The sequence below is a fragment of the Gopherus evgoodei genome, chromosome 3, assembly GCF_007399415.2.
Source record: "Gopherus evgoodei ecotype Sinaloan lineage chromosome 3, rGopEvg1_v1.p, whole genome shotgun sequence".
In the NCBI taxonomy this organism is placed as follows: domain Eukaryota; kingdom Metazoa; phylum Chordata; order Testudines; family Testudinidae; genus Gopherus; species Gopherus evgoodei.
The window spans coordinates 25994861-26010825 of record NC_044324.1 but is presented as its reverse complement, the minus strand read 5'-3'; the positions used below and the strand labels follow the sequence as shown (position 1 = coordinate 26010825).

Here is a 15965-nt window from a genome sequence, read left to right as displayed (position 1 = left end):
TTCCCCCATAAGGGACATCTACCATGGTTTGTGGCCCAGTATCTGTTTCCAGATTCTGTTAGTGGCAGGAAAGAATTCAGCCTCCTTCAGCAATCTCAGGTGGATTGTTTGATGGCCCATTTTTGTTCAGAACCATTTTTAGATTATTTGGGGAGATTTCAGATGAAAATAAATGGTGATGGGATTTTGTGGGAAAAGGGGCTGTGAGTTGTGAGTTTATGGAGGCAGAAGGGGGACACAAGCACAGCTATGTAAGGGCTTTGCCTTCATTAAAAAATTGCTGTGTTCTCACCTCATTCATTCAGATATCTCCAGTAATATTTACAAGGCAAATTGTAAGCTCCTGGAGGCAGAGACTGTATCATTGTATTTGTCTTTATAGCTCTTAGCACAACAGCATCCCAAATCTGACTGTGGCCTTTGGCTACTACTATTTATGAACAAAAAGAGTTCATTAAAATGTAACTTCCCTCCCCTACTATAGCATGCAAAAACAACCCTAGCCACGTGAGTGTGTGTGTTTGTATGTCTGCGTATTAGACTGTAGCCAAAACCAAAGTCCTGGATCTGAACACTCCCAGATTATGGGAAAGTTCAGGTCTGGAGCCAAAGTTTGCAGTTTTGGTCCATTGTGTGCGTTACATAAAATATCAATGTTTATGCATAGGCACACATTAGTCTTTGCACTAGCACAGAAGGAGCAATATAACTGCTGGAAGTTTGTGTGGCCCAATCAGAAACAAATAAGTGTAATTAAAAGCCCCATAAAAGTATTGGCCAAGGCCAAAGTGCATGAATTTTACTTGCAAAATATGTGAGATAGATTTAAATTAAAATACATAACGAGAAGAGTCAGAGGATGAAGCTTGAAATGATATGGGATTCTTGATACATTTATAAATGTTTCAGTAACTCCATGTTCCTGAATCAACATTCCTGATGTTGTAAAAGCAGCAAAGAATCCTGTGGCACCTTATAGAGTAACAGACATTTTGGAGCATGAGCTTTCGGTGAATACCCACTTCGTCAGATGCATGTAGTGGAAATTTCCAGGGGCAGGTATATATATGCAGGCAAGCTAGAGATAATGAGGTAGTTCAATCAGGGAGCATGAAGCCCTGTTTAGCAGTTGAGGTGTGAAAACCAAGGGAGGAGAAACTGGTTTTGTAATTGGCAAGCCATTCACAGTCTTTGTTTAATCCTGAGCTGATGGTATCAAATTTGCAGATGAACCGAAGCTCAGCAGTTTCTCTTTGAAGTCTGGTCCTGAAGTTTTTTTGCTGCAGGATGGCCACCTTAAGGTCTGCTATAGTGTGGCCAGGGAGGTTGAAGTGTTATCCTACAGGTTTTTGTATATTGCCATTCCTAATATCTGATTTGTGTCCGTTTATCCTTTTCCGTAGCGACTGTCCAGTTTGGCCGATGTACATAGCAGAGGGGCATTGCTGGCATATGATGGCGTATATTACATTGGTGGACATGGAGGTGAATGAACCAGTGATAGTGTGGCTGATCTGGTTAGGTCCTGTGATGGTGTCGCTGGTGCAGATATGTGCGCAGAGTTGGCATCGAGGTTTGTTGCATGGAGGTTTATCTCCAGATCAGTGGCACCACTGTGGGCACCTGCATGGCCCCACAATATGCCAATATTTTTATGGCCGACCTGGAACAACGCTTCCTCAGCTCTTGTCCACTCACGCCCCTTCTCTACCTACGCTACATTGATGACATCTTCATCATCTGGACCCAGGGGAAGGAGTCTCTGGAAAAATTCCACCACGATTTCAACAGCCTCCAGCCCACCATCAACCTCAGCCTGGACCAATCTACACGGGAGGTCCACTTCCTAGACACCACGGTACAAATAAGTGATGGTCACATTACCACCACCTTATACCGAAAACCTACCGACCGCTATGCCTACCTTCATGCCTCCAGCTTCCATCCCGGGCACATCACACGATCCATTGTCTACAGCCAAGCACTGAGGTACAACCACATCTGCTCTAACCCCTCAGACAGAGACCAACACCTACAAAATCTCCACCAAGCATTCTCAAAACTACAATACCCGCACGAGGAAATAAAGAAACAGATCAACAGAGCCAGACGTGTACCCAGAAGCCTCCTACTGCAAGACAAACCCAAGAAAGAAACCAACAGGACTCCACTGGCCATCACATACAGTCCCCAGCTAAACCCTCTCCAGCGCATCATCAGGGATCTACATCCGATCCTGGACAATGATCCCACACTTTCACAGGCCTTGGGTGGCAGGCCAGTCCTCGCCCACAGGCAACCTGCCAACCTGAAACATATCCTCACCAGTAACTGCACACTGCACCATAGGAACTCTAGCTCAGGAACCAATCCATGCAACAAACCTTGATGCCAACTCTGCCCACATATCTACACCAGTGACACCATCACAGGACCTAACCAGATCAGCCATACCATCACTGGTTCATTCACCTGCATGTCCACCAATGTAATATACGCCATCATATGCCAGCAATGCCCCTCTGCTATGTACATCGGCCAAACTGGACAGTTGCTACGGAAAAGGATAAACGGACACAAATCAGATATTAGGAATGGCAATATACAAAAACCTGTAGGATAACACTTCAACCTCCCTGGCCACACTATAGCAGACCTTAAGGTGGCCATCCTGCAGCAAAAAAACTTCAGGACCAGACTTCAAAGAGAAACTGCTGAGCTTCAGTTCATCTGCAAATTTGATACCATCAGCTCAGGATTAAACAAAGACTGTGAATGGCTTGCCAATTACAAAACCAGTTTCTCCTCCCTTGGTTTTCACACCTCAACTGCTAAACAGGGCCTCATGCTCCCTGATTGAACTACCTCATTATCTCTAGCTTGCCTGCATATATATACCTGCCCCTGGAAATTTCCACTACATGCATCTGACGAAGTGGGTATTCACCCACGAAAGCTCATGCTCCAAAATGTCTGTTACTCTGTAAGGTGCCACAGGATTCTTTGCTGCTTTTGCAGATCCAGACTAACACGGCTACCCCTCTGATACTTGATTCCTGATGTTATTAATTTACAGCATTAAACATAACTCCAGGCTTGTGTGGAAGAGAATTTACAATGTGTGACATCGCTTGTTATCATATACATAGATTATGCCTCATGCCAAGTTGTTATCTGCAATATCCTCCTATTAACAAGGTGACAGAGAATAAAAACCTTGTTATCAGGAAAATAAAAGGCACTGTAGAGGTGTTGCGTTTCAGCTTCTACACATTTGTCAAGTAGAATGCAGGCTAAATTCTGCCCTCAGACATGCATGCATAGCTCCAACTGAAACCAAGGGGAACTGCACCTTGGGGGAGCGAAATTCAGCCTCGTGAATAATGTGCCTGAAAAGAAAACCATGTGCTCTGGAGATGAATCATACTTCTCTCATTAGAAACATTAGTTAGCTTTTGGGGAAAGAACACTTGGCATTTCTTCTGTGTTTAGTTTGTGTCTATTTCACCTCTCCCAAGGATGATCAGTGACATGGATCACGAAGGCTGCTGAGGTGGTATTTCCCTTTGTCCTTTAAGTGAGATACATGACACTTTCTCTGTCACCATATTCTGCTGCTGTTCTACCAGCGCAGGAGGCAGTCATACAAAAGGGAGTGGATTCCTTGCATTTTAACCACAGAATTCCCTGAGATGTTGTTTCCCTTCACTGGCAAGGTTTTAATAATATGAAGCAAGGGCAGTGATATGACTCTTCCGCTGGTGGGAAGATCAGATAAGCTTTTCAGCAGCCGCACAGCTTCTGAACCAGGAGGCAAATGTTGATCATAGGGTGATGGGGATGGAAGCTGTTTTTCCCCAAACGTTTTTTCATGAGCCTCAGAGAAAGTGAAATAGGGAGTGAAAACAAATGTAATTCAAATGATCCAAATTTCCTAGCGAGCTGAGTGCTGTGACTCTTGTATCAGGCTCCTCTGCTACCATCGTCTTCATCTCAAGAAGTTTATTATAATTTATTTTTATGTTACATTAGCATCTGGAGGCCTCAACAGATACTGGGGGCCCCATTGTGCTAGGTGCAGTACAAACACCTGCTCTGAAACTGGGACAGTCTAAACACAGAATCCAAAGGAAGTGAGGGAAACAAAGACACAGAAAGGGGAAATGACTTGCACAAGGCCACACAGCAGGTCAGCACTAGAGCTGGGAGTAGAACCCAGAGCTACTCCGTCCCAGTCATGTGACCACTGGACCAATCTCCATCTTGGTATAATACATTAATATGTTACAGTGGTTTATGTGCTATTTCCGTGAAGGGTTTCTATTTCAGCCTCTGCACATACAGAAATCTTCAGTGAGCTTTAATGTTCCAGGGCTTTAAAAGGAGCTGTGAGGCAGCACTTAAAACACATGATGCTAGCTGCTTTACAAAGGCTAGTATCATGATCAATGAGCATATGCTCTGAAGAAGTTATAGTAATTTCCAAATTCAGCCTAAAATCACAGAACTGATGCAATTTATCGCATGTACAGTGCCCAGGCTGCATTATGTTGGGAATGTAAGTATAGCTCCCCCACCATGTATATAACATGTTAAATATTTGTAAGTGGCAAAAATGTTTGATACTACCTCTGTGCAGAAGCAGTGGTGAATATCTGCCTATTTAGTCTCTAAATTGCCTTATCCATGAAATCTTTAGCTTCACTGAAATCGCTCTTCAAAGCAGTCTGATTGCATGCCACAAGGTGATGGATCATTTGTGTCTCCAATTTCTATTTCGGCCATCCCGCCAGCTGGTGCGAGATTGTTCCCCAGAATACATGCATTAGTGCATTGTCCAGTCGAGGTGTAAGAGTTCCAAGTGCTGGGGCGTCCATCACTCCCATGGGAAAGTGTTTGACAGCATCATGGGTCTCTGCCAGTGATTTTTCTTCTGCTGTGCATTTTAAACATTCCCTTCCTGTAATCCCATGACTCCCAAGTTATATTCTCATTTATATTTTCATCAGTAACCTGTCTTCTTCCTTTGAAGACGACACCTTTAATACATTTTGTTATTGAGTCCCTCACCCTTAATGCCAAGTCAGTATAAGTCAGTATTTGTAGTAGATGTTTATCAATCCATTCCCCTACAACCTGCCAAACATATTCCTTCTTGAGTGCTTCACATCTGAATTAATACCTGGGGATTCATTCCATCTTAATCTTGCTCCCAGGCCATGTTAATTTCACCCTGGTATGTTTAGACAGCATGTGACAGAAAGGTGCATGCCCATACATGTTCTCAGACAGTACAGCATAACATTGCCCTTTACTTAGATGGTAAGTAAGTACAATCTGTACATTTACATAGATTGTAAACTCTTTGGAGCAAGGCCTACCTTTCTGTTTTATGTGTACAATGCCTAGCACAATAGGTCTCTGATTCCTGATAACAGTCTATAGCTGCTATCGCTATACAATAATAATAATAATAATAATAATTAATAATGGTGGGCTACCAGTCACATGGCAAGTTGAGTTGGTGCTCGGTACAGAGGTCTGATTATAGCAGTTGCTTGATATTGCCTCAGACAGGCACCGCATGTCCAATCTACAGAGATAGTGCTTCCTTGATTAGTCCTCCTTTTCCCGCCCTTGTCTGTAATTTGCTCTACTTTCCCACACAACTCCTATCACAATCCTCTGACTCTATGAACCTCACTGATTTGCATTAAGATCTGGGAGGTCCTTTGTGACCATTATTTCTTTATGCGCATTGTTCAGGGTTATTTAAATTTTTTTCTTTTAAATCTGAAACTTTTGTTTAAATTACAATTTAAAAAAATATTAACATTATGATTTTACAATAATGTATAAATTCATACCAAAAAAATCAACTATATTTAAAATAGTATGAAACCCAATTGTAGGAATAACCAAATGAAATAACCGATTCTCCCGACCATTTAAGAGAGGGAACCTGGATACTCCACCCTTTGTATCAATGGGTAGTGCAGACAGAATGAAGGCTGTGTCATTTGTTACTTTTAATTGCAAATCCTGTGGCCTAGGTAGGTAGATGACTCGAAAATGTGGTGGTGCAGCTATGTGTAACTCCACTGATTTCAGTGGGGTTACACCCACTTACACTAGGACTGAATTTTGCCCAATAAAGCTTGTATAGCTATAGAATAAGATTCCAGGATTGTCACTCTGAAGCCAAGAATGTTGGCCAAATCAGTGTGAAGTGATGGAAACAGCTGCAAGCATGGCTGAGAACACTTTTCATTCAGAATATCACAAGTTTGAATCTTCACTGGGATTCTTGGTCTGTTACCATGCAATTTTTAAGTTCTCAGCCATTTTCGGCTTTTTTACACTTTACTGTGAATCACATCCATACGACAGCACAGGCTTTCACCTAATATATATTTTAAGATACTGATGCACTGTGTAATACTCCTATTAAATATTTATGCCTGTCTTCATGATGAATTCACATATCTCTAATTTAAGAATGCATCTAACTCTTTTGATTGCTGTGTCTCAATGCCATGCTACTTGAAACATCATTTAGTGTGGGCCTTCCCTGTTGGCAGGAGTGATGCATGTTTTAGAGCAGTAGTTTTCAAACTGCGGGTTGTGACCTCATACTGGGTCGTGGAATGTGAGGCACTGGGTTGTGGTGGCTCCAGTCAGCACCACCGACCGGCCCATTAAGTCCGGTCAGCGGTGCTGCCCAGCTAAGGCAGGCTTGTCCCTACCTGTTCTGACAGTGTGCTGTGCCCCAGAAGCGGCCTGCAGCAGGTCTGGCCTCTAGGTGGGGGCGCCACAGGTCTCTGCACGCTGCCCCTGCCCCAAGCACCTGCTCAGCACTCCCAGCCAATGGGAGCTGGGGTAGGGGCAGTGCCTGTGGGCGAGAGTTGCTTGGAGCATCTTGCATGCCTCCACCTAGGAGCTGGACCTGCTGCTGGCTGCTTCCAGGGTGCAGCGCAGTCGCGGTGCCAGGACAGGCAGGAAATCTCCCTGCTGACTGAGAGAAGCCCAAGGTAAGCCCGCGCCCCAACCCCCTGCCCAGTCCTGAGCCCCCTCAACCCAGAGCCCCCTCCTGCACCCAAAACCCCTCATCCCTAGCCCCATTCTGAGCCTGCATCCCCAGCCCTAGCCCTCCCAGAGCCCAATCCCCTGCCCCAGCCCTGAGCCCCCACCAAATCCAGAGTCTTCTTCTGCACTCCAAACCCCTCATCCCCAGCCCCACCCCAGAGCTTGTACCCCCAGCCTGGAACCCTGACCCCCTCCCGCACCCCAATCCCCTGCCCCAGGCCAGAGCCCCCTCCCACATCCTGAACCCCTCATTCATAGCCCCACTCCACAGCCCTCACCTCCACACCCCAACCCTCTGCCCCAGCCCCGAGCCCTCTCCCACACCCCAAACCCCTCATCCCCAGCTCCGTTGGGTTGCGGGCATCAACAATTTTCTTGAACTGGTGGCCAGAAAAAAAGTTTGAAAACCATTGTTCTAGAGTCATCCTTGTGCCTCTCTGATGAAGGATGTTATAAATAGAGCAGCCTTGGGGTGAAATCCTGGCCCTATTGACGTCAATGGGAGTTTTACCATTGACTTCAGTGGGGTCAGGATGTCACCCTGGGTGTGTTAGCTCCATTGACTGCAATAGATTTAAAACAGGAATAGGTTTGCCCCGAGGTGTTAAACTCAGTGGTGGTGTATATAAAATGAATGATGCTCAAGGCAAGTAATTCTTGATGAATATCACGAAGAGATAAAGAAGTGTGTATGTGTAGGGGGTGGGTTTTTAAACACCTTCTTGCAGTGACCCAATTGAGTTTCTTTTTAAACTTTGATTTCATTTAATAAGGAACCCCTTCCCCCTCCACTCCCGTTAGAGAGCACAATGAAGTTTATCAAGTGTGTAGCTTCTCCGTACCCACTGGAAAGACCTGATTTTGATCTTGCAGCAGCTCTCACATTAAGAGCTGGGTCATTGGAGCGAGATTAATCAGAGGCATAAATCACAGCGGTCAGATTGGTGTTTGTTTTGCTTAAATTCACCTGGCTTTCTTTTCTTCTTATCTGCCCTAAATCTCCTGGCTTCTCAACTCAATCATGGAGCAGAGAATGGAATGGATTAAACTGCCATGACTTCCCTTGTGGGCTCTGACTGTCAGCCCTGAGGCTTGATTTACTGCTGGAACCCCATTATAAAATGGCACAAGACAATTAAGGAGTCTTTCCTCTCCGTCTATGCCAGACAAGGATTCTGTCTCCTCCCCCGTTAGTGTGATTTTTATAATACAATGTGACTTTATTTTGCACTAGCTGAGGGGCCCACCAGATGATGAATATGTCAGAGTCATGGTTAATTCTGCATGTGAAGTCCTATTTCTATACATGTCCAGACTGTTCAAGGGTATTTTTCTCATTTTGTTGTTGCACCTTTCGGCCTCCTCAGCAGTGATTTGTTATTCTCAGCTCATAGAGACTGGGAGCGAATCAAGCAGGAAGTAGAATGAGAGAATAAACGGAAAGCTTTCTTTGCTCAACATAATTTGTTGCCATCTGTGACTTTGCAAAGGAAATTGACGCTCAGTAGATTAGTGAACAATAAACAAATTGTCTCCCTGGTAAGAAAGTCCCATGACATGTCAGTTGTGTCAGCTGATCACTCACTGACTGATTTGAAAAGTCAGCACCACTTTTGACACACTTATAACCTTTTTGTCTAGTGTGGGGCAAATGAAGATGAGGATAGCAGGGGAAAGATTTTCAGTGGTATATGTGGAAAGGCAAAATTTTTGTTAAGATCGCATCCATCCTATAGAATGCATCCAAGATATATTATAGAGTTCAATGATAAATTCCAGTTAAAAAAAAGTTAATGTCAGAGTGGGTCTACATGTTTAATGCAAAAACTTTTAAAATCAAGAATGGGTTTTTGTGGCATGATTTGCATTTCTCTTTTTTTTTTATAAAATGCACCATTATTTTTATTGATAATTTTATTTAAAAGATTGAAATAATTATAAACATTTTTTGTTTAGCAAAGCCCAGATGTTAGACAGAAAATGTGAATAATGACTTTAATACATTTTTCAGCATTTTTTTGCCAAAATGCCCATTTTAAACCACACAACATAAAAATAACTTCAACATTTTGAATATTTTTATGAAATAATTTCTCCCTTTTTGACCAGCTCTACTTAATGTTGAAGTTGCACAGTGAGATAGTCAAAAGTTTTCACGCACAACCTTAGCTTTCCCCCTAGCATTCCAGTACAATTTTGCAATTGCGTGGTTAATTTCTCCTATATCCTTTGATACACCACTATGTAGCATGCTCTAGTGCTGTGTACTACTCTGTATGCCAGACAAAGAGAACCAGGAAGTCATTTATGTGAAAAATATGCAGTAAGTGGTACATACTGGAGATTAGTGTATAATGAGGCAAAGGAATAATGAACATTTGTTGGCATGTAAAGACCACCTATGTTCATAGTTAGCTTATCTTAGTGGTTAGTTGCCTCATGCTCTGCGCTGTGCCTAGGGGAAGCTGTACGGGTACTGGTTGCACATAGAAGGTGGGGTTTTCAAAAGTGCTTCACGTTGACTTAACTCAGTCCCACTGAAGTCATTGGTAGTTTCCCACTGGTTTCAATGGGGGTAGTTAGGTCAACGCTGAGTGCTTTTGAAAATCCCACCTGGATTGTAGAGAACATGGCTACTGACTATATATGAATTTTGAATGTAGTGAAAAGAATATGTTGCGTGACCTAAACACAGAGTTTTCATACCTTAATTAAATAACTTGCCATCCCCAAACTCTCCTAGGCACCTCTTCTTAATGCAGCCTATTTCCATTCAGCTCCCAGATTTTTCATCCGTAGAGCTCTATATTGAAAAGATCACAAGTACGTTCTTTGTTCACTTTGCCCTCAAAAATGGCTGAAATCTGTTGGTTTAAACTTTAAAATAAATCAGCAAACTTCAAGCAGAGACAAAGCCTGGCAACTGTCAGTCAGAAAGGTGAAAACTTCCGAAGTGTCTGAACAACGGAAAATACTGGGGTTTAGAATGGAACCTGCTGTATAAGCTAACATTGCTGTGCCTGTTATAAATATGGGAGATGGAGAGATGAAGGGGTGTTGGCTAGGGAGGAAATATATTATTTTCAGCTGAGATTTAAAAATAGATGGAGAATCACTGAGATAGTGAGAAAGTTGGTCTGAATGATAGAAGCTGCAGAGAAGAAAGCGTCGGCATGGGAGGTACAGTGGTGGGATTATGGAAAGGGACAGAAAGCAGGTCCATGTGAGAGGAGGGATCAGAAAAAGGAATGGAGAGAGGCTGGGAGAGTTTCTGAGACACAGTTTGCCAAAGTCTCCTTGTAAGTGAAAATTAATCAGGTTGGGAATGGAATTCATAGCTCTGTTAAGCAGGGACTTAACGATGCCAATGAATTATCTCACTCTGTGGTCTCAGTCAAAATGCTCTGACAGGTTCATGTGTGTCAGACAAACATTATGGTAATTTTAGAGCTTTAAGGGGCTCCACAGAAGTATGTAAATACCACCTAAGTCATCTAGCTGAACATAAAACTTAATTACTGCCCCACTTACTGCCCCCCCCCTTTCTGCTTTAAAGGATCATAGGGATAAAAATCATTAATCTTTCTTAATGAAGCCATTTTCTGTCAGGAGACAGAATGTCTTTCCCCTGTGGATTTTAAGATGGAGCTTTATAAGGGGTATTATGAATGGAGAAGTGTATGAAGGTAATTCAAAGAACATGAGAAATGGGAGAACCCATCAGACTCACAAGCCCTGCGTGAGTTTAGCTAAATTGAAACCACTGGAAGGGGGGAAAAGTGAGTCCCATTCAAAACTAAGTCAGCTGAGTAATACTCCTACCATCTCTACTGCTAGTGATTAGAATAATTGCTGAACCTTTTCTGTAACTAACAAAAGAAGGCATTTAAAAGTATGCTGTCCAAATCCTGACCCCACAGTGAAATCAATGGTCAAATTGTCAATAGCTTCGGTGAGATTGGGATTTGATCATGTATATTTAATGATCTGGTATTCACTGTGGCAATGCCAATCCTCTTTCCTGAACTATCTGTCTCTCAGACCTTGTCCACACACAAAGTTACACCATTTTAACGAAAGGTGTGTTTTTAAATCTTTTTAGTTAAATCAGTGTAAAACCCTCCATTTTTTTGCCTGATTAAGCTAAATTGACAAAATCCATTCTTAAAGCAAAGTCCAGGGCTTAACTAAATTGGTGTAAAACAAACCTTAATTTAATACAGTGCAAGTTTGTGTGTAGACGAGATTTTTAAAAGCACTCAAGTGGCTTAGGAGTCCTATTTCTAAAATTGATTGAGAAGCTCTTATGTGCTAAAATTTTACCCAAAGGCTGCATATTTACCCAATCTTTCCTAAAAGTTCCAGTGTTGTGCTTGCGTCCCTCTCTTTCACACTCTTTCACTTAAATCTCAGATGTTTGCGTTATGATCTAATTTGGGCTGCTAGCTAGCATTTCAGCCGTGCCATCCATTGGAATCCTCCACTGCCCCTGTGGTGCAATGTTGCCATTCAGTCTGCTTTATTTGCACTCAGTCGGCCAGGTCTTCAGCTGGTATCTATCAGTGTCACTCCACTGAGGTAAATGAAGCTATGCCGAGTTAAGCTAGCTGGGGATCTGGCCCGACATTGTGAGCTTTCTAAGGTACATGCAGCACCACAATAATAAGTCTGAGTGAACAACTGATTTTAGGGGGGTCGTTTGCAAGGATATGGCATGAAAAATAATCTGAAATTCAGATTTTTGATAGGGGGCAGATATTTGGATTCCTTTTTCTTACCTAACAGACACCTTGATCCATTCATTTCATTATCTGGTTGGCTTGTGGCTGGAATGCTGTTATGTGGGAACTTGGGTATGTAAAGTGGTTGTAGTGAATTCATTGTTCTTTGTATTATAGTAGTGCCTAGAGCTCCTAATTGAGGCCCCATTATATATACACACCTTATGAGAGACGGTTGCTGCCCCAAAGAGCTTGCAATCTATTGAGGGCAAATATGTTTTTTGGGTTAATGTTGTGGCATTAGGCTGAATTTGGCCATTGTTGTTGGACTGTGTGTGTACTGAACAAGGCTGGGAAGAGTCCCTGGAATTGCAGGGCACTGAGAACTGGAGGCCTCTTCAGTGCAAGCTCATCATGCTGTTCCGTGAGGCCAAGATCACACTGCTGCTCTGAAGCCTTTCTCCATTCAGTGCACTCTGATAGGTACTAAAGTGCTTCTATTTTTCTGTTTCTTTTTTGTATGTGTGCTCTTGCCTGTGTAGAAAATGCTGGATGAGTGCCAGGACAGACGGAGCTGCCAGTTCCTTGTCAATAGCCGGCTGTTTGGTCTAGACCCGTGCCCTGGAACCGGCAAGTACCTCATCGTATGGTACAAGTGCAGGCCAAGTAAGTATCTCTCCAGCGAGTCTGGTTGCTTTTGTAAGATCAAAGCTATCCCTAGCTTAAGCCTTTGCAGTGAGGCTTCCTAGCATTCTCTTTTGTGGGGATTTTCACTACCTTCCGCCTTTATTTTCAATGTAACATAAACCATTTGGGTATAGAAGAGCCCTCTCCCCTGCTCTCTCAAGGCATTGCTGCTAGACTTTTCCCTTCTCCTTGTCAGTCTACAGTAAGGCTATAATTTGTTACAGCCCATAGTTATGGCTGCTTGGTTCTTTAGCTCAGGCTGTAGTAGGTTCTACTTTTAGCTGTGTAGGTCTCTGGTTCAATTCCTGGTGTGAGGGGCTGCACAACTTGTAATCATGGTTTTTATTTGTATCTTTATTAATGAATGAGCAGCTTATTTAAATTCCCCTTCCCCACAACATAGCTGCCATTGAGCACCTTTGCCGTTACCCTGCAGTTACTGGATGCTGGGGGTCGTTGGCTGCATGTTTCCCTTGGGCCAGACTTATCACCTCCGCGGTGTTAGCACAAGGTGCAATGGAGTTCTGCTCTCATGTTCCTTGCAAGTGAGTTTCAATCCTGCTTTGAATTTTCAACCAGGTGGCTGCATGTTGGCTTTGTTTTCTTTCCCTTTAGCACCATTAAAAAAGATACAGGGATGGAATGTGGAGCAACATGCCTGCCAGAGTGTGGGGTTGGGGAGACCTGGCCATCCAGCCAAGACAGGGGAGATTAAAAATCTGTCTCACCCCCAGGGCCGGCTCTAGGCACCAGCAAGCCAAGCACGTGCTCGGGGTGGCACAATTTCAGGGGCGGCTTTCCGGACATCTGTTTTTTTTTTGCTTTGGCAGTTGTGCTCCCAACAGTGGTTAGTTTTTTTTTGCTTGGGGTGGCAAAAAACTTAGAGCCAGCCCTGCTTGCCCCTGCAGCATGAACCTGTCTTGGATTCCAATGCTGCTTTCCTAGGGAGACAGGAAGGGGTGCCAGAGAGCTGGCATTGGCAAGTTACTGAACCTCCCCTCTTGGAAGAGAAGAAACTAAAAAGAAATAGTCTAGCTTTGCTCTTCTTCAACCACTAATTGTAAGGCGCAATATAGAACTCATGGCATGACGTTCTTTGGCCTGTATTATGCAGGAGGTGAGACTAGATGATCAGAATGGTCCTTTCTGGCCTTAAACTCTGAGCCTATGACACAGAGGGCATGTATCTAAATACACACGTCTCAGGTATGTACCTAGCTCTTTCGCACAGTAAGTTCTGTATAGTGGCAAGAGTCTAGACTATAGCTAGATGGCGTGTGTGTGTATATATAGTTGTTTCTCATGTGTGGAAGTGCTGAGGAGATCAGAAATAGTCATAAAAATGCTCCACTCATTCTAATCTATAGCAGCTTGCTAATGACTGTAAGTTCCTGCCGCTGTATGTTCTCCTTCCAGTACCTAATACACATCTGCCCATATCACCCCTGGGGAGATTTTCAAAAGCTCCTTAAGGGTTCAGAGCACAAGTCCTTTAAAAGTCAGAGACTTGTGCTCCTAAATCCCTTTGGTGTCTTTGCAAATCTCACCCATTACTGGCAGCCTCAGCACAGAGGCTTCGAGGCAAGTCTCTCCAGGTCAGGATTGGGACGTGTTGAGGTGGGCTGTATGGGGAAGCTAGTGCTGCTGCAGCCTAGGCAGTAGTAGTTTTACGAAGGCCTGATCCAAAGTCCATGGAAATCTATTGACTTCAGCGGGCTTTGAGTCAGGTCCTGAATGCATGGAGGATTTCAGTCTGCATGGCACCTTTCAGGAATGTTAAAATAATACCTTATGCAGAGTATGATTGTTTCTCACCAAAGTGCAGGTAACACACTGATTTCATTTAGAATCATAACATGTAATTACCCCATAATCTGAAGAAACATAATTAGAGGGAATTGGCACAGTATTTAATTGGCCTCATACACATGCCTTCTAACCGAAATCCTGATTCACCAATATTATTAAAACAATTGTAGGACATGTTTTTTCCCCTCAAATCTGGGAGACATAATGCTGTGTAGGATCTTGTATTGCTGTACACCAGAAAATACTCATTCTGTGTGCCATAAATATGACTCTCTGGAGGGGGGGATGGCATAATCTAGTGCTTGCAGTCAGAGGCTAGGAGCAGGACTCCTGGGTTCTATTCCTGCCCAAGGTCTCATAGATCAACGCAAGTCATTTAACCTCCCAGTGCCTCAGCAAAATGAGAATACTAATGCCTAGCTACATTTGTGGGGCATTTTGTGGCTCTTCAGAGGAAATGTTCTGTATAAAGTGAGTTATTTCTTAATTACTATTCTGAGAAGAGAGAAGAGAGATTTCCAGCGCACTTTACAACTTGGCTCCTGCCTATATGACCTCCAACTCCCCAGTCCTGCCATGAGTGCAGGGGACTGGACTAGAAGACCTCTCAAGGTCCCTTCCAGTTCTATGATTCTATGCTCTGCCAATCTTCTTACCTTGCTGTAGTGCTTGACTCCTTCTCCCTCTCCTGACCTCATGCCTTCTTTGCCCCTCTCTTCTGGAAACAGTTCCCCTTTCCTCATCCAAATCACTTCTAAAGCACAACCTGTTCCTCATGGTAAGCCAGCTGTAATGTTCTCTTGCCACTTTTTCTCTCTGCCCCTTAGGATTGCAGGCTCTTTGGGGCAGGGTATCTTGTTTTGTATTCAGTGTTTTTATCTGTTGTAAAATGCTACATGAAATTATCACATAGTATAAAGGATTGTTGGAGACTGATCTGTACCCAACCCCTTCTACTGAACATTCCTGGGATCCAAACTTTGCTGCTGACCCTTTTATCTGTGATGAGCAAGACCAGAATGTGGGTCTGAAAACCTCTGCGATGTAGGAAAGTTTGGATATGGGTTGTGATCAGACTGGAACACTGTAGTGCAAACCTAGCTGTAGCTCTTAAACAGCTGCCATGTTCCATCCCAGAAGTAGATGGTTGCAGTGGTGGGTGCTGTGATCATTGTGTCTTTGCCTCCTTTACTCACTATGTACATGTTATTATTTCATGTAATATTTGCAAATCACTGTGTGATTCTTGGATGAAAGGTGCTAAAGAAGTGCAAAGGACCATCCCTAGGTAATTCCTGCTGTAGGAGGGGACAGCCTTCAATGAATTTCAAGAGATCCCAACTTTCCCCTGGGAAACAGTCGCCTCTACATCCCCCGTAAACAGGACCACCGACAGCAATTACGGGCCCCAGAGCAGAACAGTCAGTGGGCCCCCACGCACACACAAGCTGCACCCACACGGACGTGGTCCGCCTGACATTTGGGCAGTGCTGCGCCTGTGCTGGCTGGTGCCCAGTGAGCTGCTGGCTGTGCTGCTGGGTGCGCTCTTCTGACATGGCCAGGGCTTCCACATGCCCGCCCGGTAGGGTTGTCAACTGTCTAATCATGCAAACCCAAAGACTCTTGCCCACCCCTTTCCCTGAGGCCCTGCCTGTCCTGCCC

The 15965-nt window shown here is 43.8% G+C and overlaps 1 protein-coding gene across 1 annotated transcript in view; it reads left to right on the top strand.

Moving 5' to 3' along the window:
- The window catches only part of LOC115648135 (protein eva-1 homolog C-like), a 315587-nt gene that overhangs the window by 121718 nt on the left and 177904 nt on the right, over positions 1–15965 (top strand). Inside the window, exon 3 of the mRNA XM_030555305.1 lies at positions 12350–12473. Coding sequence (XP_030411165.1) covers positions 12350–12473 — 124 coding nt within the window. The remainder of the gene's footprint in view (positions 1–12349; positions 12474–15965) is intronic.